This window comes from Marmota flaviventris, chromosome 8, assembly GCF_047511675.1.
Source record: "Marmota flaviventris isolate mMarFla1 chromosome 8, mMarFla1.hap1, whole genome shotgun sequence".
Classification (NCBI taxonomy): Eukaryota; Metazoa; Chordata; class Mammalia; order Rodentia; family Sciuridae; genus Marmota; species Marmota flaviventris.
Window position 1 is genome coordinate 38,208,232 of NC_092505.1, and position 25,168 is coordinate 38,233,399.

Consider the following 25,168-nt stretch of genomic DNA (forward strand, 5'->3'; position numbering starts at 1 on the left):
TAATGTATGTTCACGCCAAAATTATGCCATTATACGTGTACTCTTTTTTTTTTGCATTACAATTCTTAATACACATATATACCAGTTTTTCATATCTCTGTATATAAGGTATATTGACACCAAATTCAAATCTTCATAACATACATTTTGTATAATGATGACCATCACATTCCTACATCCTTGCTAATCCCCTTCCCCCTCCTTTTCCCTCCCACCCCTCTTCCCTATCTAGAAATAATCATCCTCCCATGCTCTCCTTCCCTACCCCACTTTGAGTCACCCCCCTTATATCAGAGAAAACATTCGGCATTTGGCATTTATTTTTTTTTGGATTGGCTAACTTCACTTAGCATAATCTTCTCTAATGCCATCCATTTACCTGCAAATGCCATGATTTTGTTTTTTTTTTTTTTATTGCTGAGTAGTATTCTATTGTATATAAATGCCACATTTTTTATATCCATTCATCCACTTAAGGACACAGCCACTGAAAGGACTTAAAAATTTGTTTTCTCTGTCATTTTGCTTCAGTGTGTCCTGCTCTTGATAGCAGAACACCAAGAGTCCCCAAGTTTCATAATTTAGAGTTAATACCCCAGGGACTCTGGCTTGATTGGGGTCAGTTTCCCACTCCTGAATAAGTGGGAAGAGAGGTCACATAGGAGACATGACCATGGGAGTTTCACCCTTATAATATTAGAGCCATTCCCAGAAACTTATGGCTCACTGTTACCTCCAATTAGTATTTAATGTGATATTAAAATTTAGGGGTTTCATCCCCAATTACGTGTTCTTGCCACTATTACCACTGTACAACATGTCACTGAGGTGATTTATAATGTATTAAAAGTGGGGAAATGCAACCTATAAAACATATACAAGGAAGCATATGAAAGGTATGAAGGGAATAAAAGGTAAGAGGGATGAGATCTATTCTGAAATAGTTTTCACTTTAGTTTGGGGTATTCATGAAGAGAAACTTTGAAAGATGGCTGATCTTTGAAATGAGGAGTACAATCAGGATAAACAGCAAAACAATAGTGAAAATAAATGAAGCAGTTTTACCAACAATGAGGAGACCACCCTAGAAGACTACCTAAGGCTCAAGTATTGATCCTTTTCACTCACCCATGTTTCTGTTGCTGTTAACACTGAGTATCATATTGAATAAGCACCAAGCATAATGATCAGGGAGGCTGGAAACAAATCAGGTTAGCAACCACTGTAGTAGTACATCTGTAAACTTAAAGGGCCTAAGATAGCACTGAGAAAGAAGGATAGAGCTGAGAGCAAAAATATAATTGAAATGTAAATGTGCTAGAAAATAAACAAGTTAGGACCTGCAGGGTTGAGGAATATTTAGTGTCAATGATCTAGAAAAAGATCAACAACTTGCCAGGAATATGATTAATTCTAACTGGGTTATTGTGGTAGAAATCTAAGTTGAAATACACAGGCATGAAAATTTGGAAAGAATTGAGAGCTAGAGATTTGGAAGGAAGGTGTGAAACCTGGTGAATGTTCTAAAGGAGGATTTGTGGTGAACTGAAACTTAAGAGCATCCACACAGCTAGTATGAAATAGAGATGGAATTTTGGTTTTACTTCTTTACCTGCTATTATTTTCTGTGTTGTGTTTTCTGTATTTTGTCTCTTAAGTAGACTATATGGTAATCAAAGTGTCCTTAGATTTGGGGAGAGGGGTAGGAAGTAGGATTTATTGGTGGGCATGACTAAAGAGGGGACAGGAAGCACAGGGGAAGCCCTCACAAGTGCAGGGCTCGCCACTTGTCCAGGGACCATGAATAAGTATGAATAAGACCCATAGCCATTCAAGATGAACCACTTCTCAGCCACCATGTCTTCAAATTCATCTGCATTAAACTTAGTAAAGCCCTACTTCTTTAAGATGTGAATCTTCTGTGACCAGGGAATTTGAACTTGAGCCCTGGCTAAGACCTTAATCACATCATGCTCCTTGTTCTGCAACTTGGTGCAGATGGACGTGATGATTTGGTCAGTATAATCTCTGATCACTGTGCCCTGGGGACTTCCAAAAGCATTTCAAATACCTGTCTGGAGCCCTCGATTATGAACAGCCTAGGAGACAGGAAGGTCCATTGGATCCTGTTTTCAAAGGACCCTTAGGGTAATCTAAACAAGCAACACTTGAGTTATCACTGAGGATGCTGCTGTTTGCAAGTATTGCACCCTGGGGCCCCAAGAAGAAAGATGCCCAGTCAGCTTAAATGGCTGCAAATTTCCACAGATTGAATACCTATATGTGCTCGGCTTAAAGTACATATTCAGTTAAATCACTCAAAAAAATTTTATCAGTTAGATTATGATGCTTTGCCTAACTTTTATGACAAGTTTTAAAAATTTCTAATTTGTTAAAATTAGATAATCAAATATATCAATTATATCTTCTACCTTTGCCTCAAAACCCACTGTTTCTAGCCTTATTTATCCTGTAAGCTTGGCTATATTTTAGAAAGGAATCTACCTCTGAAATACTTTAAATGGTACATAGCTTATCTGCTTAAAGTATTAGAACCTAAAAAAAGAATGATTTAAAACATAGAAAACAATTTCAGAATCAATACGATTATTCAGAATTTTAATGTATATTACTTTTGGTACCTTAATAGATTAAGATAGTCTACAACATTGGTTTCTAAATTTATAAGTAGGATAAACCAAAGTTTATGGCTTTTTGAAATTATATCAGTATTGGTACATTGGGATTACAATTTCTCTTTTGATCTAATTCTAATATGCCAACATATGATTGGAATTCATTCCTTCATTACAAAACTGTACCTTTTGGTCTCTTTTTGTCTTAGCTTCTGTTAGTCTTAGATAGCAGAAGTAGCTTGGGGGTCAGCATACACATTTACACCCACTTCGTGCATATCTTTGCCAGGGCATTGGCATTGTAGAATCAGGGAAAGATAGCTAATGTCTGTATTTGAATAAACTGTATTTTTGATATTTCTCTTTTTTTTCTCATTTACAGGGAGTTGATTTTCATATGGAGTAAACTACAGCTTAAATCTAATCCTTCAAAACAAGTTTTTGTAGATCAATGCTACCAGCTTTTAAGAACAGCAACTAATGTGAGAGTCATATTTCCTTTCATGAAAATCATTAAAGATGAGGTAAATAGGATATATTTATCCCTTGAATTTTAAAATAAATTTAAATGACAATTCACTGAAACTCGAATCTCTTATAAAATTTATTTGACTATAAAATTAAAAATAAGGAGGATTTTAAGACTTCATTCTCCATATATTACATCCTCCTCTCCCCTAACTCCAAACTCCCAATGTGGAAAAAAAGTCAGTTTACTAAAAATTTGGGAACAGTTGCTTCAATAAGAAGCTATTATCTCTTATGACTAAATATGTTGTCACTTTTGACATTATTCTAAATTCCAACTGTAAAATATTAATTTGCAAATGACCTTTACACGTCTATAGGGAACACCCGTTCACTGTCACAGAAAAGCTTAGTTTATAGTTTAACACTGGTGTTTATATCAAAAGGAACAATGAATTCTGGCATGTTTTGAAACTTAAGGACAATATTTAAAGTATTTATCTAAAGTAATTATAAAAACTCATTGCCTGGTTTTAAAAATAGTCCTGAATCAAGTTTTTCTTGGGCCACTTGCAAATGATTAATTCTATATATGAATTTTACATAGTCATGAAAGTGAATTCTGTACTTTTCCCTTCAAATTTTATTAACAAGATCTTGAATACAAAGATAGGGAAGATAAGGCCACCCTTTATTTTGTAGCTCCATTTAATTGACTTTTTGTGGGTTACTTTTAAATACATAAAGAGGCATCAATTAAATAATATGATGTTGTTTTTTTTTAATGACTTTCACTCGAAATACTAACAAGACTTTCAATACAAAGTCAGGAAAGATAAAGCTATCCTCCATTTTCTAGCTCCACTTAATTCAGTATTTATGTAAGTTACTCTTAAATATGTAAGGAGACAGCTGTTCAATAATATATTTTGATTTTTTTCTTATTTATGTATTTATCACATTATCACATCACTCATTAGATGTGTGACCATATAGTAATTGTGTTCCCATGATATATAAAGTTGGCAGCATTGTTTGGTTTTTGCTTTGCTTTTTTATTTCTAATTTTTAAATTGCATTTATAGTGTCCTTACTGAATAGTTAACTATTATTCAAATGTATTGTCAGAGTTACCTCTCCTGTATAGAAACAAACTATGGTATAGAACACTTAACATATGATGTGTATCTGAGTCCACTGATAAGACTTCATTTTAAAAAATCAAGATGTATCCATATGCATCTATTTATCTCTGTGTTTACATATAGTTCTCATTTGTACCAAAAGTTGAGAGCCTGTGTTATAGAAAGTTTATATTATGTTGATTTTTCTGATTATTTATAGAGCTTTCTTACTTTCGTGTGTCTGGTTAACCTAAGAATACACAATACTGAGGAAAAATTCAAAGATAAAATAAACATCAAAAATATGATGCTTAATGGTTTATGCCCTACTAAAAAAGCTTTTATCTGATAGAGATCATTCAAGTGTTTCAGTGCTATGAGAAAAGGCATAGTTAACAGTGAATTCGGAAGAAGGTATCACAAATAGTGTATCTGCCAAGGCTTCATAAAGAAGGGAAGATGCTTTAGCTTGGGTTTTAACAGATGAGGACAGTACTAACATTTGTAGAAAATTTTGTAGTTTACAGAACACTTCTTCCTCATTTTATTATTTATTTTTCACAACTGTCTGGTGGCATTAATACGGGAACAAGAAACATGGTGAAGTGGATGAGAATTGAGATTTTAGGGGTTAGGGGTTATTCCTAAAGGGACTTGAATGCTTCACTAAACATTGTAACTTCAGTTTATAATTCTGAAACCACTAAAGGATTTCAGGTAAGGAAATAGCCTATTTACTTTTCTGATGATCTTAAAATTTTAAAAAACGTGTGCATTTGAATACTTTATAATCTTACAAGTCAAGACAGAGGATGTATACAGAACTTAAGAGAAAGGTAGAGAAGGAATTATGTTTTAAACTAGTGGATCTTGAATTTGTTATACTTGGAAAATGTAGGTGGGAAAATTAATTGTAATAGACTTAAAAATTTTTAATTCAGAAAGTATTTCAAGCCCGAGATGATGGATTTATAGGAGCAATCCAAAGACAGTAGAATAAATTTGATTCCCATTCATTGTGCAAACATTTATTCAGTGGTCACTATGTACCAAACTTCTCTGCTAACCATAGGAAAATACAAAAAATGAGATACTGTGCCTGTGATTTAGGAATTCAAAGGTAGGCATATATGTAGATAATTCTAAAACAATATGTAAATGCCTCTTAGATATAAATTGTTAAGTCTTTCTTAGTGGAAAGAATAGTGATTACCTTAGGGCAGGAGCCAAGATGGATGGAGAGAACTGATTACAGAGTAGAATTGATACTAAAATAATGAATAGATCAGTAGGAATTTATCACCCGGATAAAGTGGGAACAGTCTCTGAAGTTAAGGCCTGTTTTTGGAACTGTAATTAGTTAAGCAGGGTTTGACATCATGTAAGGAATTAAGAGGGCACGAGGCTGGCAAGATAGTACTCTTTCCTGTCATCTATAATCATATGCAGGCAGTATGACTATGTAACATATGCACCATATATGTATGTACATTGTATATGTGTGTGTGTGTGTGTGTGTGTGTGTATGATTTTAAGTATTTATAGATTCTTTCAAATTGTTAGAGGAATTATTTATAACTTAAGATGGATCAACAACAGATTCCTAAATAAAGGCTGTTACATTTGTCTTTGAGTAATTAATAAAAGTTTTAAAGTTTAAATTATTTTTAGATATTTTCCAGTAGGCTTAGTATTCTGATATTCTGTTAGATTGCCAAATGATAACTACTCTGTTCATGTACACTGCATTTCCCCTTTATTTGGATAAACATTTCTTGGGGTGGGGTGGTAGTTCAGTAATAGAGGACTTGAGCATGCACGAAGCCCTAGCTTTGATTCCTAGCATTGAAAATAAATAATATTAACAGTAAAATACATAATGTTTAGTATACCATTATAAAAATTTCCATAATAGTTTTGTTTTTTGGTTTTGGAACTGTAGATTGAACCTAGGGGTTCTTTACCACTAAAGTACTCACCATTTCTTTTTACTTTTAAATTTTGAGACAAAGCTTGCTAAGTTCCTGAGGATGGCCTGGAACTTGTGTTCCTCCTGCCTCAGTATCCCCAGTCACCGGAATTACAGGCATGACTGGCATAAAATTATTTCTTAACACTATTTCCAAGTTAACCCTTCTGTCAAAGAATGTAAGAGTGGTATTTAAAGTAATAAAGTGATCAATCTTGCATTTGTAAGCCGTTGTAATAACTGAAACTTATGAAATATTTTGTTGTGGTTACTGAGTTTGTTAAACTTGAAAATTAAAGTGAAAACTAATGTCCTATCTATTTCAGATTTCTTGTTTTAAAAAAAGAAAGATAATAATAAACAGGAGTTAAAGCTACCAGTTAAGGAAAATTGCACCTTGAAATACTGTGTGCTAAAAGGTTCCCCTTCATAATTGTATTTTTTTAAAAAAAGTTGCTATAATCACTTTTTAAAAAAAGTTATTTAGTAGTAATATTTTTCTTTTTACAGGTTGAAGAAGAAGGCTTGCAAATTTGTGTTGAAATTTGTGGTTGTGCTCTACAACTTGACCTTCATGATGATCCTAAGACTAAATGTCTAATTTATAAAACAATTGCACATTTTTTGCCAAATGATTTGGAGATCCTCAGGATTTGTGCGCTTTCAATATTTTTTCTAGAGCGCTCCTTAGAAGCTTATCATACTGTTGAAGAGCTTTACAAACGTCCAGATGAAGAATATAATGAAGGCACAAGTAGTGTTCAAAATCGTGTTCGTTTTGAATTACTTCCAATTTTGAAAAAGGGATTGTTTTTTGATCCTGAATTTTGGAACTTTGTAATGATTAAGAAGAACTGTGTGGCATTACTGAATGATAAATCAGCAGTTAGATTTCTAAATGAAAGTACACTGGAAAATTCTACAGGTAATCTAAAAAAGACAGTGGAACAGCAAAGTTTAGATGAAGGGCTTGACTCTCCTACAGATCAGAGCACTGGAGAGACTGATGCTGATGATCTATCTGGAGTGCAACCTAGAGGTCATGTTAATACAAAGAAAAACCTTACAGCTCTTAACACTTCCAAAGTGGATCACAATGTTCCTAGACATCGGTGTATGCTATGCAACAAGGAATTTCTTGGTGGTCATATTGTAAGGCATGCCCAGGCTCATCAGAAGAAAGGCAGTTTTTCATGTGTAATATGTGGTAGGAAATTTAGAAACAGAGGACTTATGCAGAAGCATTTAAAGAATCATGTTAAGAAGATACAGAGACAGCAAATTGCTGCAGCTCAACAAGATGATCAGGAAATCACTGCTTTGGAAGAAATAAATTATTCCAGTCCTTCCATTTCATTTGAAAATGGAAATTCTGATAACAAGGATTTGGAAGTAGGAACTCTGACTGCTTCCAGTGATGGAAACAAAGAAGTCATTCCTGAGCATGTGGCTGAATTCATTGAAATTCCCCTAAGTGTACCAGAAGATGTGATTGAAAACATTATTGAAAATGGCAATCCTGATACTTCTTTAAATAATGTTTCAGAGCCTTTACCTCAATGTGAGGATGACTACGGGGAGGAAGAAGATGAAGAAGGTGATTATGAAGATGATGATTATGACCTGAATCAAGAAACTTCAGTACTTCATAAAATCAATGGAACTGTGTGCCATCCAAAAGACATATATGCTACAGATCAAGAAGGAAATTTTAAGTGTCCTGCTCTTGGCTGTGTCAGAATATTTAAGAGAATTGGATTTCTAAACACACATGCAAGGACTGTACATCCAACTGACTTAAATGTGCGACAAACAGTAATGAAGTGGAGCAAAGGAAAGTGCAAATTTTGTCAAAGGCAGTTTGAAGATTCTCAACATTTTATAGATCACCTTAATAGACACAGCTATCCAAATGTGTACTTTTGTTTGCATTTTAATTGCAACGAGTCGTTTAAGTTGCCATTCCAACTTGCCCAGCATACGAAAAGTCACAGGATATTTCAAGCTCAGTGTAGTTTTCCAGAATGCCATGAGCTTTTTGAAGATCTTCCTCTGCTATATGAACATGAGGCTCAGCATTATTTAAGTAAAACACCAGAATCGTCTGTACAACCAAGTGAAGCAGTTCTTTTGGATGTTCATACAGATTCAAATTCTATTCATCAGGAGAAAGACTCATCTAGTAATGAGAAACAAACTGTTAGTCTGCCAGTTCCTACTAGCAAATCAAGGAGAGATTCTACAGAACCAAAGACATGTATAGAAAGTATGGAAAACAAATCAGACAGTTTAGTCCAGAATGGAAATGAACATTCTGATGACACTGTTTCAAATATAAGCTTGATAGACCAAAAGATGCCTGACATAGAGCCAAATTCAGAAAATAGTTGTAGTATTAGTGATTTAGTCAATGGACACAGTGAAATAGAGCAAGCACCTCTAGTTTCATCAGATCCTGCTTTGAAAACTGATGGAAACAGAATCAGGACAGAAAATGGTTCTATTTTACCCTCTGTTGTACCACAAGAACATAATACCCTGCCAGTATCTCAGGCACCATCCAAACCAAATCTTGCAAGTGAACATACTTCATATGGCTTAATTTTAACAAAGCCATATGTTAGACCATTGCCTCCTAGTTACCTTGATGAACGGTACCTTAGTATGCCAAAACGCAGAAAATTTCTGACTGATAGAGTAGATGCCTGTTCTGATCAAGATAACATTTATAAAAAATCAGTGAAAAGATTAAGATGTGGCAAATGCCTGACCACCTACTGTAATGCAGAAGCACTTGAGGCTCACCTTGCACAAAAGAAATGTCAGACACTCTTTGGATTTGATTCAGATGATGAAAGTAAGTCTTCTATGTTCTCATTAGATGTATCTGTAGAAATATGAAGTTCCATAAATATAGGTATAATACATCTTTATGGGGCTAAAATAATTAACATTTGCACAACATATGTAATAAAGCACCACCCCACACATTACTTCCTTTAATTCACAAGCACTGTTAGGTGATATTTCTATTCCTGTTTTATAGATCACATAACTGAAATTCACAAGTTTTGCATAGGCATAGGAAAGTAATTTGGGGAAGCCAGGACTTGAATAAAAGTTTTGTATATTTTATCCTACTTTTTCCACTATATCACAGGCTTTTCTTCATTAAAATTTCATGTAATAAAAGTTTTAGAAACAAAATAATTTTTATGGAAATGCTTTTTCAGCTGCATGCCAGAATATAAATCAAGTAAAGTTGAGTATTATAAAAAATAGAAGTAAGAAAATAGTTGAAAGAAAACAAAAAGGAGTAAAAAAAGAGATTGCCTTTCTATTAATGCAATATCCTTGACTAAGGGTATGAGTTAAATGGGAATCTGACTTAGAATTCCTTTTGAACATATATAAAATTTGAATTAATAGACATGTTCTGTTTTACAGGTGCCTGATAAAAATGTTTCAGAAAGATCTGTCGATCAAGCAGTAGTGTGAAAAAAAACAAAACAAAAAAAAAAAAAACACTACTTCAAGAAAACGCATCATCAGTTTGCTATTTCCCTGATGGCCTTAATTTTAGAGTGGTCTCGGATTACTAAAGATAAAAGACAAAGCACATTTTCTAGAATGAACTTGCAGAGGAGATGTGCTGGTTTTAGACTCCAAAAGGGTTATTATAAAACTCCCAAAGTACCAGTTATCCAGAAAACCACATTTTCAAAAACTTTATGATGATTAATAGCAGCATGTTCAGTTTTGCTTATGTGAAAACATGTTTGGGCAACAAATCGGAGGGGGAAAAAAAACCCAGCTATGGCCTTACAGAAAAGGAAAAGTTAACCCAGTAAAAAAAAGGAGGTGGAGGGAGAGCTGGTTTGAAATAATAAACAATGTAAATCATTCTACAAATGGAATTTGTTTTTTTGTCATACATAATCAGATTATGTCCTTCTTTCTGGTCAACCGTTTTAAGGAACCACTGCTATTTGGTTTGTGATATAATTTAGTAGCTGATACATAGAAAAAAGCTTGCTTTATCACCATGCTATCTATTAAAGATTGTAACTGTTTCCAGATTGATTAGACAGGCCAAACCTCAATGAATGATGATACCAGCATTTAAAATTAAAAAACAATAAAAAAACAATGCTTTGCTAATGAGCTCTTGATAGAACCTTCCACTTTCCGCTTTTGTAATATAAATTGGTTATATTTTAAAACACATCAGTGTCAATTAAATGGAAAAGTACCATCGGAAATTTGGGGGTATTATGGGAGGAATCTAAGACCATTACAGGCTACGTAGTTGAAGGAAAACACTGAATTGCAAATTCTTCAATGTGAATAATGGTAAAAGCACACTGGGATATTTTATTTGTATATAATGTTAGGACATTGCTTGATGATTCATAGTAAGGTCCTTTAGACATTAGTGTGAGTTATCTAAGTACAGTCCTATGAAAATAACTGGCTTAAAAAATGTCAGCTAAGAATCAGGTTGAGAATTCATTCATTTTATTCAGTTAGAATTAATTCCAAAATAAGCCATACTACTTAAGTTTTTTATTCATTAGTGATGAATTTGGTCTGCATAGTAATGTTTATATATAAAAGTAAGTATTTACACAAAAATTTGCACAGCAGGAACATAGTAAGAGATATATTAATGCATTATTTTCCTTGGTGACCAGTAATTTTCCTAAGGAAGATTTAACTTAATAAATTATTAAAACATACATTTTAAAATTTTTTAAAATACCCTCTCAGATGTTTTCCATTTGTCCCATTGTTGAAAGGAGGATGCTTAAAGATCTTTTACCTAATAGTATGTTAAAGTAAAACAGGAGTAAAAAGGTAAAATGCAAAGGCAAATTCTTTAAAAACTGACCCATAATATACAGATGTCAGCCAACTATTCCAATTATTTCAGCTGTTAAATTTTTTTTTTTCAAGGCAGATAATCTCATCAGATCCTACTACTACAAATTTTAGGAATACTGGAACTTCTTGAGTAAGATTATTAGGAAAAAATGGGACATTTCTTCCAGGGTAGCATCCAAACTTTTATTAAATTTGATTTCCAGGTCATATTAGATCAGATAATCTAAAAACTACGTCTCAGTTATATTAGTTTATTTATCATGGGCATTCACTACTATGCAATGATGGTCGTTACGTCCATTCCAATGAAATTTAAGTTTGTTTTGTTATGTAGCCTACATTAGGCTGTGGAATTTACATGTAGATAACAAATAAATAAAAACAACTCCTAATCAAGTTTTTAAATCCTTTCTTTAAAGGACAATGTTTTCCATACTTCGTAATACTGAAAATGTAATAATTGAGTTTTATTTCATTTCATTCTAAAAATACATCTTGTAATAAAAATTTTGTTTGGAAACTGGTTCATCTGGACAATGAAGTTTTTTTGAAATAAAATTTCTGCTTTGTACATTCCAGAAGTTTAAAATAGAATTTTGCCACATTTTTTTTTACTTTTAATTTTTTTATAAGTTGTAATCATTGACACAAATATATGCCCACAAAGTGTTAATATTTTCACTGATTTTAAAGTTCATGCTAAGATGTTTCAAATGTATTCCACGTGATATTATTCTGTTTTTACTCCAAAGTTTTACTCCTACTTTTGTGTTAGAAAATTTTCTGCAAGAGATCAAATTGGTTGATAAAAATCAAGAAATGTCATGAAGTTCTACTTAACTACATTGTTCTTTTTATTTATACACTTCTCAAATAACGCCTATTGAAAGAATGTATTTTCTTCTGTCTTCTAAAATGTAAACCTACATCTTTTTGCTTTTATGGAGTCCATTTCTAACAGTTTTAATTTGGGATTCAGAAAAAAAGGAAAATGTCTTTTTACTCCTCAGATTATTTTCATTTTCTTCTTTTCTACTTCTCTTTTGAGGATATGACATCTTACATGAATCAAGTTTCAAATCTTTGTTTTGAATAAAAATTTCCTTCAAAAAATTAAATATTAACTTTCTGCTGTGTCAGCGAGGTCAAGAAAAGAGCAAGTCTGAATTTTTGCTGCTCACCATAGACTATACTGAAAAGGGGAATCTCCGTGGACAAGGACACTGGTACTTTGGGCTTTAGCCATATTCCTTTTTTTAAAAAACCACCAACTATATAACGCATACATAATTTATATTATTGAACTTGTGATTCTTTTCAAATCACACAGAAGGTTCAGCCGTATTCCTTTCACGTTTGGTTTAATACTATTGTATGGGTGAAAAAACCTAAAAGGGATGATAGTGTTTATTTTTTAATTTATTTGGTACTGTAAAACACCTTTTTGGAATGAGTAAATGCTGCATACGCATTTTGGAATTGTAATATGTGAAAGATATTACCGATTCAGCAAGAAAGGAAATTTGTGCTTCCTTGTTGAACATTAAATTATTTTACTTTGCATTTTATAAGAGTACAAATTAAAACTGAGCCATTGAACTGCAATAAATCAACAATAGTGTCTCATTTCAAGAAATTTTTTGTACTGTACATAGATTTGTTCAATAAAACATTGTCCTTGTTGATAATGCAAGTGTTCAGTTTTATGTAGTACATGCTTTCAAAAGGAATTAGGCTTATTTAAGGTAAAATATTTTATGTCTCATCATTAAAGGAATGGGGTATTTCAGTTACTGTCATTACGACAGATTATTGTATGATTTTTTTATAAACATTATAATACAGAAAAATCTAACAGTTTACACAAAATAGACATTTTTAAACATTATTTTAACAAATGTCCATATGCAGGAACAACAGATGATAGAATTCTATCATTAAAGACACTTCAGGTAAGTGGTTTCAGTGTGATAAAGAACTCTGCTTAGTGGGGGTAAAGAAATACCAGAACTCTCCACCAAAGGCTTACCCATTCATTCACTGTCTAGTGAATGGATATGTCTGTATTTGTAATTCTACAAAGATGAACTTGTGGGTGAGCTAAAAAATAAAAAAAAAGTAGACTGAAGTCATGTTAAAATATTAGGATATCCTGGGCATGGTGGCACAGGCCTGTAGTCCCAGCAGAAGGACCATTTGAGCACAGGAGTTTGGAGCAAGCCTGAGAAATGGGGAGACTCAATCTCTTATACAGGGAGATCTAGATGTGTAGCTCAGTGGTAGGGCACATGCTTAGCATGTGTGAAGCTCTTGTTTTAATCCCCAGCACATACAAATATTAAAATATAAATCACAATGAAATACATTCCTACAAAAGTATTTCAGTGGGGAAATGTTTAGGTCAATTAATGTGTAACCAAAAATGATGTTGTTGGCCATAACACTTAAATGGGAAAAATGAGGCTTTGTGTAGAAAAATAACCACTTTTAATGCAATGAGATAGAACTGCAAGTGAAAGAATAGATAATGATTTATCATGATTTGCACATATTACACAAATGAGAAAGTTGTTGAAACAGTATAGTTCTGAGGTGTAAAATTCTGATTGGGGATTCAAGACAGCAGTTTAGAGGAAGGCTATATTCTTAGCTGCTCTGCAGCATGGGATTCAAGCAGCCAGTACTGCTCCTCAGTAAGATGGGTGAAAGAGATTTCACTAAAATTCAATACTGGACAATTAGAATGTCATAATCAAATTTGGGTATATTAACCAAAGATGACAGAGTACCTTGGAGCTAAGCCAGTTATGACAGTGACAGCTGTAATGGCACTGGTTCACCACAGAGGAAGGGAGAATACAGAAATAGATTTGGTACATAAAAACCTGAGATCAGAAAAGAGCCCTGAACTTAACTGATCCCGAGGCTGCCGTAAGCACTAGTGTTTGAAAAGAAAAGGGCTGTTTCCCAACTGGCCTCAGAGAACTGAGGCAGAGCCATCTTGAAGTGGTCATGCTGCGGCTGTTGTTGCAGAGCTAGGGTATCATCAATTTTAGCATTTTTAATATAGTTATTTTCCTTGCCTTCTCTTTTGAGAGTTAGGATTCTTTGATTTGTATATTTTTCAGTGTATTTGTTTATATTTATTTTCTTCTGTTAACAGCCAAATTCTATCCGCAAGCACTTACTGTGCGGCGTAAGGTGTACCTAGAAGAACATGAGTGAAACAGGCATAGAGAAGATTGTAACTAGGAGGATTCATGTTGAAAAAGGAAGGGGGAGTCCAGCTCACTTCTCTTTTAGTCTGGAAGCTCCTGTGACCAGCAGAAGCAGACCAGAAATATGAATGGGAGTGTGAATTACACTTAGGGATTAATTCTGGGAAGGCTATGTTCTGGGTACCATCATGTGTGGAGAACTGGCTCCCATTCTTGGGATGCTCCTTAGATCCAGAACCCCAAAAGATAGGAGCAACTTTCAGGCCCTAAGGGTGTGTTGATCAAATTTCTCTAGAGCAGATACCACTCAAAAAAGTTCCTGAGGCCTGATTAGACCAAAGCCCCACCCCTCAGAAGTCCACTCCCTTAACTCTGAAGCAGCTGCACCCTAGGAGTGCACTGATCTGGTCTGTGTTGACAAAATTCCAACTGACAGTATATTCCACTCCATTCTACCTTACACTGCTGAGAAGGAAAGCTGAGAATTATCTGAATGAGATTCAGACTTTAGCTACTACAACTGGCAGCTCAGAGAGCAATATAAAGAGTAAGGGTTTAACAACCCTTGCTTTTGCTTTCAGGACATAGCTCAAGAAGACATGGAAAGACAGGTGGGCATAGTCAATGCCCATACATCTTTGGTGACTATTCTGACCACCATTCGTGGAGACTAAGGTCTCCCCGCCCCCAACCCGGGTGTGTGTGTGTGTGTGCTTGATTGGTTCAGAGACATATACATATATATTTGTTTCTTTTTTTCTTCAATTTTCGCATTTTTAATTTTTACTGTAGTTATTTTTCCTTGCTTTATCTTTTGAGAGGATTCTTTGGTTTGTATGTTTTCATTGTATTTTTTCTATTAACAGCCAAATTCTATTATTCTCTCTTTTTCTCTCCTTTGTTTCTGGTATTTGTTCTCTTCCTTCTTTATTACCATCACATGCTACATCTCTTCTGCAGTCTTTGTTCAATTTTTTATTTTCTCTTAACTGTATCTTGATTATCTTTTAAAATTGATTTATGTAACTCCTGCCCCTATCATTATTGATGATGAAATTAGTAGTGCTGTGGATGATATAGTTGATATAGATGATATAGTATGCTTTAAAGCCAGATTTGGTTCATGGCTATTGTTTTTACTACTGACAATTGCTGACCTCACATTCCTGTTTTTGTTGGCAATAATATCATACATGTCATAATAGGAACTGGGTATTTATTTTAATGCTATATATAGTTTGCATTGGTTGTTTCTATTATTTGTTTTGCCCTATTCTGTGAGGTTCTGGGAACCTACATGGATACTGTAAGTTCAAAGGGTAGAGACTCTGCTGTTGGACTAAACTTAACCTTTTGGTAGTGTACCTTGCTGCACACTCAAATTAATGATACTCAATCTTTAGCTACCCTTTAATACAAAGAATACAAAAGATGAAAACCCAAACTAGTGACCAGACCCCAAGTAGAAACAGACAGGGGTAGGTCCCCAGGTCCCACCTACAGGCATCCACTGACAACAAAAACAGAATTAATACCAAGGCTACGGATACCACACTTACAAGGGGAGTCTCAATCTAGATTATTCTAGGACATTTTGGCAAGTGAAGACTGTGCCCTAAAAAGGCCCATACATAAGAGCAGAAGAGAAATGCCTCCCAACATATTCACAAAACAGAAATACAAGAAACATGAGCACACAATGTTATATGACACTTCCTAGAGTTCATAATTCACCAGTAACTGACCCAAAGATAGTGATGTGGATGAAATATCAGATAAAGAATTCAAAGAATCATTTAAAAAGTGATCAAGAGAACGCAGAATAACAACTTTATGAATTAAGGAAGTAAGTACAGGATATGAATAAGAAATTCAGTAAGGAGATAGAAATATTAGGGGAAACCCCCCAGAAATCTTGGAAATGAAAGACACAATAAATCAAATAAAATGTTCAGTTGAAAGTTTCTCTACTATAGTAGGCCATGTTAAAGATTGAATCTCAGAGCTGGAGGACAATGTGGCAGCCTTGAACAGTCAGTCATTATTAAAGGAAAAAAGTGACCATGATCAGAATATATAAGAACTCTGGGGCAACATTAAGAAAGCAAATTTAAGAATCACTGAAATTGAGGAGGGTTTTGAGATGTTGGCCAATGGAATAAATTAATATCTTCAGGAAAATAACAACAGAAAATGTTCTGAACCTTCAGAATGAGATGGACTTCCAGATACAGAAGGCATTCAGAACCCCAAGATCAAAATAAAAACCTTTTCATGACACATTATAATTAAAATGCCTAATATACAGAACAAAAATAGAATTTTAAAAGCCTCAAGACAAAAAGATCAGGTCACATTTAGAGGCAAGCCAATCAGAATCATTTCTGATTTCTGAGTACAAACTCTCAAAGGCAGTAGGGCTTGTAATGATATATTCCAAGTCCCAAAAGAAAATAACTCAACCAAGGCTGCTATATCCAGCCAAGGTTAGCCTTCAAAATTGAAGAGAAATATAAAATTTCCAAGATAAACAGAGATTAAAAGAATTCATAGCAACTAAACAAGCACTACAAAATTTACTTAGTGAAATACTCCATACAGTAGAAATCAAAAACAAACTCAAAAGAGTTCACAGATGAACAACTTTCATTTGAAGAGTAGCTAAACAAATAAGAATCTAGCTCATTATAAGTAAACCAAAATGCCAGGAATTAATAAACATCTCTCTGTAGTAATGTAAGTGGTCTCAACTCTAATGAGAAGCCATAGGCTGGCAGAATGGATTAAAAAATGAGACCCAACTGTAAATTGTTTGTAAAAGTCACATCCTACAGGCTCGAAATTCATTCTATAAAGCCAATATCACACTCATACCAAAACCAGATAAGGACACATCAATACAAGAAAACTATTATAGACAAATATCCCTGATGAACTTTAGATGCAAAAGTACTTTGTAAAATACTAGCAAGTCATGTTCAATATTAAGAAGACTGTACAAAAAAACCAAGTTGGTTTTATTACAAAGACACAAGGATGGTTTAATATATACAAACCAATAAATGTAATTCATCACATAAATCTATTTATGCAAAAAAATCAGAAAAACAATTGCATTCACAATAGCCAATAAATAAATAAATAAAATCTAGCCAAGAAAGTGAAAGACCTCTACAATGAAAACTATAGAACACTGAAGGAAGAAAGAAGTTGAAGAAAACCTGAGAACAAGGAAAGACCTCCCATGTTTGTAAATAGGCAGAATTAATATTGTTATAACGGCCTTACTACAAAAAGCAATATACAGATTTGATGCAATCCCCATCAAAATATCAATGACATTCTTCACAGAACTAGAAAAAAATTCCTAAAATTCATTTGGACAAATTTAAAAGGCCCAGAATACCCAAAGCAATTCTAAGCCAAAAAAAAGAAAAAAGCTACAGTCACAATACCTGACTTCAATTTATACTACAGAGCTACAAAAACAAATACTGCATGCTACTGACATAACAACAGACGTATAGACCAAAGTTACAGAATAGAATATATATAGAGAGACAAACCCACACATCTATAGTCCTCTGATCCGTGACAAAGATGTCAAAAACATATATTGGTAAAAAGACAGCCTTTTAAAAAATTGGGCCAGGAAAAAATGGTTATGCACATGTAGAAGAATGAAACTACACCTTTATCTCTCACCTTGCACCAAAATCAAGTCAAAATGGATCAGAGACCTAGGAATTAAACCAGAAATTATGAAACTCCTAGAAGAAAATACAGGGTCAACATTCCAACATAGAGGCACAGGCAACATCTTCTCAATAGGACCCCTAAAGCTCAGGAAATAGTGCCATGTGTTAATACATGGGATGGCATCAAATTAATATGCTTCTGCACAGCAAAGGAAATAATTAGGAATGTGAAGAGAGAACTATCTCAGCATCACAACCTAGTGAATAGGAGAATCTGGCATCTGGGAACTTCCAGTGGAAATTTCCTCTGGCCAAGACCACTCAGACATATTATGAGCCCTATCCAACCTCTTTCTGAGGTCCCACACAGCAACGGAGATGGGGGTGACCTGCTGCAGCCACATAGCCTCTCAGAGATGGATGTGACTTGCCAAGATGCCAATCGACCTGTTGACTGCAAGACATCAAGAAGCAAGACTCCAACTCCACCCCTGAAACCTTATCTCTGCCTTTGATGTACTCTGTTAAATAAACTACAGGGGCCATTTTTTATTTGTCCAGCTCCAGCTCCTGTGTAGGCTGGATCTATCAGGTGCTCTACTTGAAAACTTTAATTATTTCTGACTTATTTTCTCTGGTGGCTTATATCTTCTTGGGAAGGATAAAGGAGCCCCTGGCAAGGTGCTGGTTGCTTCCCCATAAATATGTTCAATAACTTTAGCAATTAGGGAAGTGCAAATCAAAACTACACTGAGATTTCATCTCACACCAGTCAGAATAGCGGTCATCAAGAATACAAATAATAATAAATGCTAGAAAGGATGTGGAGAAAAAGGAACACTTTTTCATTGTTGATGGGATTGTAAATGAAAATAACCACTATGGAAATCAGTATGGAGGTTCTTCAAAACACTAGGCATGGAACCACCATACGACTCAGCTATGCCACTCCTTGGTATTTAATATGGAGGTTCTTCAAAACACTAGGTATGGAACCACCATATGACTCAGCTATACCACTCCTTGGTATTTATGCTGAAGAATTAAAATCATCATACTACAGTGATACATGCATACCCATGTTTACTGCAGCACAGTCAACCTAGGTGTCCATCAACAGATGAATGGATAAAGAAAATCTGGTATATATACACAATGGAGTTTTATTCAGCCATAAATAAAAATGAAATTATGTCATTTCCAGGCAAATGGCCGGAACTAGGGACTATTAAGTGAAATAAGTCAAACTCAGAAGGTTAAGAGCTGTATGTTTTCTCTCATGAGAAAGCTAGAAGGGAAAAAGAAAAAGAAAAATGGATGCAATTCTCATGAAAATCAAAGGGATATCAAAAGAGGGAAGGAACCAAGAGGTGGGAGGTGGTAAGGAAGGGGGAAAGTGCTGGTGATATTGGGCAAATTATATTATTATATTATGTATTGTGTGAATGTACAAATAAGTAACAACAAGCCACCAGTATATATAACTGTAATGTACCAATAAAAAATGTGGAGAAAAATTGTGTCATATAAAATAAAATGTGACATAATTACATTCATATAATCTTAGACTAAATGTGAACTATTTTTGAACAATGAATGTACTAAGATATTTAGGCAAATTATTGGAATTTATATAACTTTCTTGAAGTTTCCAGAAACTTCCAAGTTTCTATAATTGAAGAATTCTAGTTACTAAGTATGCTTTAACGATAACCCAATTAAGTTGCTTTTCACTGTGTCTTAGTCTATTTTGTGTTGTTTTAATAGAATATCTGACACTGGATAAAGTCTAAAAGAGGTTTATTTGGTTCACAATTCTGGTGGTTGGAAGCACTAAACAGCATGGTGCCACACCTGGATATATCACAACATGTGGAGAGGCAGAAATGGAACCAGTGTGTAAAGGAGGCATATATGCCAGCAAGGAAGCAAAAGAGAGGGGAGGGGGCCCAGGCTCACTCTTATAATAAATGTATCTCAGAAGCCAACCAACTCCTTTGAGAATTACATTGATTCCTTCCAAAAGTGGTACACCCATGAGCTGATCATTTCGTAAGAGTTCAACTACCTTGGTATCATTAAACCAAGGATGGAACTTTTTTCCCCCCTATTGCTGTTATCCACTGATTTTGAAATCAATATAAATCTTATATTATGCTAGATGCTTTGGTGTTGGTATGAGCATTTGGGGGACACAATCAAATCATATCAATACCAAAGCACCTAGCATAATATCAGATTTTTATTGATTTCAATACTCAGTGAATAACAGCAGCAGAGGTTGGGGCTATATATCAATTTTAAGTGGAGTCAATCCAATATTATATGGAATAAAAATTTAAAAAAAAAGAGGTTCATTCTTTTTTGATAGGTCCTCTAAATTGGGAAGAAATTCTTTTATTCTACTAAATTACTGTGTATCAGCTACTTTCTATGTAGTACCTCTATAATTTATGCTTGTTAACTCAAGCATAAACATAAACACTGCTTTTCAGACACCAAGACTCAAAGACCAACTAAAATCACACAGTTAATAAATGGAGAGGTGGGAATGAAAATCATAAGTGTCCTAAAACCATATTTCCATTCTGCCATGTGAGTTTCCCCTACAAATACAGAATATGAGTGAATCTAATAAATGCAAATAGAAAGGGCTAGCATGGCCTGAGGATCAGTAATTTCAGAGACAGGATAAAGTCTGATACAGATATTTCATTGCCTGACTGATATTTCATTATCTTCTACTAGCAGTGATTCGTAAAAGTGTGGACCCTGGAGCAGCAGAATCAGCATCACTGGTGAAATTGTAAGAAATGCTAAATATTGGTCAGGTTGGGAACCAATCTGACATTTAACAAGTAAGTCTTCAGGTAATTCCTGTGTAAGCTAAGGTTTGAAAACCACAGATCTAGAGTAATATAGTTAATTTTATTTCACCAGAAAGTAATCAGTTTCCTCTTAAATTAATAGATCCTTCTCAGGAACTGTTTCTAAGACATTTACATTTTCCCATTAGTTGGTACTTAAATAACTACAGTTGGGTGAATAGATATTTAATTAGTAAGACCTAATAACTCAAACTGCTCAAACTTGGAGAATATTTTTTATTTCTGTTCAAGAAAGAATTCAGTGTAATGTTTACTGAAAACAGTCAAACAGGCATGAAGATCTGTTGTACTAAAATTCTAGCATGATAGTTTTATGATAGTATAAACCTAAGGAATTAAGGATAGTCCACTGAAATCAGACTTCCTTATCTATAAAAGTAGATATAAGAATTGCAAGGTTATAAGAATTAAGTCTGTTAGGGGTATGGTGCTGATTTTTGTCATGATTTTGCTAAATTTCTCTTGTTATGGTTACTGTCCCAATTTTGGCTCCAGTCATGTTGACAGCGGCAACTGTCCTCATCATGCCATTTTGTTCTATGCATTTTTCACTACTGCTCTCCCTCGCAGGTAATTCTTCAGCCTCCTCCTGCACCACCTTTACTAATTCAATCTTTCTTAGGCATCACCATTGCTCCAGAAGCCTGACCTTGATTACTCTGTATTCCTATTAAAATATACTTTCTCCAGTGTTCCTTCTCTCAGTAAATGGTTTGAGCTTGTGGTACAAACCAATTAAAATCTTGTAATCATTCCTATGACATCTTCCACCCAAGCCACCATCTTCTCTCACCTGGACTACTATGGTAGTGTCCTAGTTGGAGGACCCTTATCCTCTACTTTTTTTTTAATTGTGGTATTAGAGATTGAACCCAGTTGTTCAGTAACTGAGCTACATCCCTAGACCTTTTTGTTTTATTTTTTTTTTTATAATTCACTAAGTTGTCCAGGTGTACCTTGAATTTATGATCTTCCTGTCTCAGCTTCCTGAATAGCTGGAATAGTATGGGCCACTGGGCTTGGCTCTTCCACTCTTGCCTTCCTTCAGTCTATTCTTCACGCCACCAAAGTGTGATCCTGTTTGAAATAAGTCAGATTATTCCATGCCTCAGCTTAAAACCCTAAAGTGACTTTACAACTCACTCATTTATTTAACAAATATTCATTGCATACCTACTATGTGGAACAAAACAAACAAACATCGGTCTTTGGAACAAAACAAACAAACATCCTTGCTTCACAGAACTCATCTTCTACTGGTGTCAACAAACGATACAGTATAAGTATCATCCAATACAATAGCCACTAGCCACATGTGGCTATCATGATTTAACTGAAATTCAAATAAGACTTTAAGTTCTGTTCTTCAGTTGTACTAGCCACATTATAAGATCTCAACAGCTATCAGTAGCTGATGACTACTATTATTTGGCAGTACATACACAGAACATTTTCTTTATCTCAGATAGCACTTTGACAGGTTATTTTATATCAGAGGTTCTCAACTGGGGGTGATTTTGCTGTCTCCAAGGGAACATATGGCAACAATAGAGGTATTTTTGATTATCTCAACTAAAAGGAGGTGGTTACTAACACCTTGTTGATAGAAGGTAGGGATGCTCAAAAGCATCCTACAATGCACTAGTCAATTCCTATGACAAAAAATTATCCTTCCCAAGATATGTCAATAGTGCTATATTCAGGAAAAATAAAGTCTAATTCAAACTATTTCTCCTAATATATTCACAATACAGATTACTTTCAACAGTAGATCCTTCCCCAGACCCCTGTGACAACCAATCAATTAATTTTGTAGTGGCAGACACCAGCTGGGTGTCCTCTATTCAATGCTAATACCTTATACCTAGAGATAGAATCAGGTCCCACAGGTTGAAGCTCAGTTCCAAGATTATACGCTCCCTGATCCACTTTAGACACCAGTCTGAAGCCCCAGTTTTATCTTTGCTTCAGACTGATGAGCTATAAATCAGGTTCTCATAACCTCTTCCTGTGTTTGATTAATTTGCTCTAGTAGTTTGCAGAACTCAGGGAAACACTTAAATTTACTAGTTGATTACAAAGGATATTACAAAGGATATACAAAGGATACAGATGAACAATTGCAAAGGTCTAACTTTGGGAGAAGAGGCTCAGAGCTTCCATGTCCTCTCCAGATGTGCCAACCTCCAGGAAGTTTCATTTGTTCAGCTAGTCACAAGCTCTATGGAATGTGTACTCTTTATGGAGACTTGTTTTTTGGAGACTTCACTGCACAAACATGACTGAAGCATAAACAACCACATCAAAATGTAACTCAACAAAATAGGTGTGATCTAATGCTAACAGATGGAGTGGGGTTGGTTTGTCTGCTAAGCATTCTTCTTGGCCACTCTGTGCAGCACTCCTTCCTCCAGGGTATGGGACAAGACCCCTTTTGAATGAGGAAGGTCTTACCACCAACTTTCAGACAAGGGTAGGTCAAAGACTATCTTTATGACCAGTTCTAAGACAGAGAGGCAGAAGATTAGAGGTTTTATGATCCATGTTGGGGAAGAAAAATTCTAGTTTCCATGGCCTGCTCTGGGGAGGGATTTACAAACCATTGATAAAAATCAAAATAAATATAAAATCACTGTCTTCCTTAAGGATTGAGCTACTCCAGCCTCGTATACCTCCTTCCTTTGTGCCAAGAACATCCCTTCATCTACAAAATCTGTACTATTTCTTTTTCCTAGATCATTCCTCTGTGGGTCATGTTCTCACTTCCTTCTGACATTTCTTTCAATGTCACTTTGAGAAGCCTTTCCTTACAACTTCTTGATTTATTTTTCTTCATAACCTCTACCAGCAGAGTATACAGTCTCTTACATGTCTATATTCTGTTTCCTTCCACTGGAATGCAATCTCCAAAGGCCTTGTGCTTATCCTCAGTACAAAGAACAATACCTGGCAAATTGACATTTGGCTGCATAATAAATATTATTTTAAAATGAAGTAATGAATGAATAAAAAGACAATCATGCATGACTTCCGTGAGGTCCCACACCAGTAGAAATAAGCGCTTAATTTTATCTCTCTTTTCCCCCTTATTTACTGGGAATTGAATCCAGGGACTCTCTAAGGTGCCCAGGCTGGCCTCAAAATTTTGATTCTCCTGCCTCAGCTCCTGGGTTGCTGGGATTACAGTCCTGTGACAGGATGCCTGGCTACAGGTCTTTGCTAGAAAAACTCCTGAAAGCTCTGAGAGAGAGAAAGAGAGAGAGAGAGAGAGAGAGAGAGAGAGAGAGAGAGAGAGAGAGATTGATTTTTCACAATCTTACGTAAGTAGTAAAATAGAAATTCATCAATGCTTAATAAAAAGCCGAATTGGTGTATACTGGGTAAATGGTACACCAAATAACATCCATTGGTAATTTAACCGTGCCTTGTTTTAAAGACCATACGGTGTATTTTATGACATTTAGCTATTGTTTAAAAGTGCTAACATTTGCTCACCTGGATCCTCACATATTGGCATTTAGAAGCTGCACATTTCATCTACTAAATGAGAATACGCTAAACGTTAACTCACCTAAAGTATAGATAAAATCCAGAAGGCAGAAGCAAGGAGTGTGTTTAAGTGTGATTCCTGAATCTAGCAGAGCATGGCTGTTTCTCTCTGGGTATATGTGGGTTGTCATACTACTACTACTAACAGCTAATATACATATACTAAGCTTCTATTGGGAGCCAGACACTGTATCTCTACTAGATTCATTTAGAGACAGGAAACTGGGGGTCACAAAGTTTAAGGAGCTAGCTCACAATCAATTAAGTAAACGGCGAAATAAAACCTGGCAACCAGCCTTCCAGAACTCCTAACCTTAAATTGCCTAGGATGGAGCCGGCGACTAGTGGAATGAAGGCAGTATTAGATCCCAGCCAGCTGCAAAGGGGAGTCATCTGGGAAGTGGTCAGACGTGGGATTCGACAGGTGACTCATTTTTTTTTCAACTTTTCACAGTATAATGTTAACGATTATTTTAATTTATGTAACTTAAGAATATTAAACTACCGGCTCACCCAGCTCTGAAGTGGCCACAGAAGACATTCAAGCGCTCCCGGGGGCCGGGCCCGTGGGCGGGGAGGAGCCGCCTCCATTGGACCGCCCCACGGCATCACGGGAGCTCGCCCTGCGCCTGGCAGCCTCCGGCTTTCCACGCACCTGCACCTGCGTAGCCCTCCTAGGCGCTCTTTCAGAGGAAGGATTCCTGACGCATTCAGGGATTCTTTTTGCACCCAGC

General features: G+C 35.1%; 1 protein-coding gene, 1 long non-coding RNA gene and 1 other non-coding gene across 4 annotated transcripts in view; 1 reads left to right on the forward strand and 2 right to left on the reverse strand.

Annotated features, from left to right (window-relative positions):
* Znf654 (zinc finger protein 654) overlaps nt 1-12,769 on the forward strand; it is a 78,672-nt gene extending 65,903 nt beyond the window's left edge. Inside the window, exons 7-9 of the mRNA XM_027929072.2 lie at nt 3,019-3,160; nt 6,708-9,054; nt 9,645-12,769. Coding sequence (XP_027784873.2) covers nt 3,019-3,160; nt 6,708-9,054; nt 9,645-9,652 — 2,497 coding nt within the window. The 3' untranslated portion in view covers nt 9,653-12,769. The remainder of the gene's footprint in view (nt 1-3,018; nt 3,161-6,707; nt 9,055-9,644) is intronic.
* Nucleotides 2,125-2,258, reverse strand: LOC114087850 (small nucleolar RNA SNORA70). Its single transcript, XR_003581908.1, has one exon. It is a non-coding gene; the product is annotated as a small nucleolar RNA SNORA70 (small nucleolar RNA).
* On the reverse strand, nt 8,853-25,168 carry LOC139706701 (uncharacterized). Of its 2 annotated transcripts, none has more exons than XR_011708311.1 (3): nt 25,090-25,168; nt 21,842-21,962; nt 8,853-9,084 (listed from the first exon to the last, which is right to left on the reverse strand). It is a non-coding gene; the product is annotated as an uncharacterized lncRNA (long non-coding RNA). The 2 variants fall into 2 exon arrangements; XR_011708310.1 differs by lacking the exon at nt 25,090-25,168 and adding an exon at nt 24,948-25,022.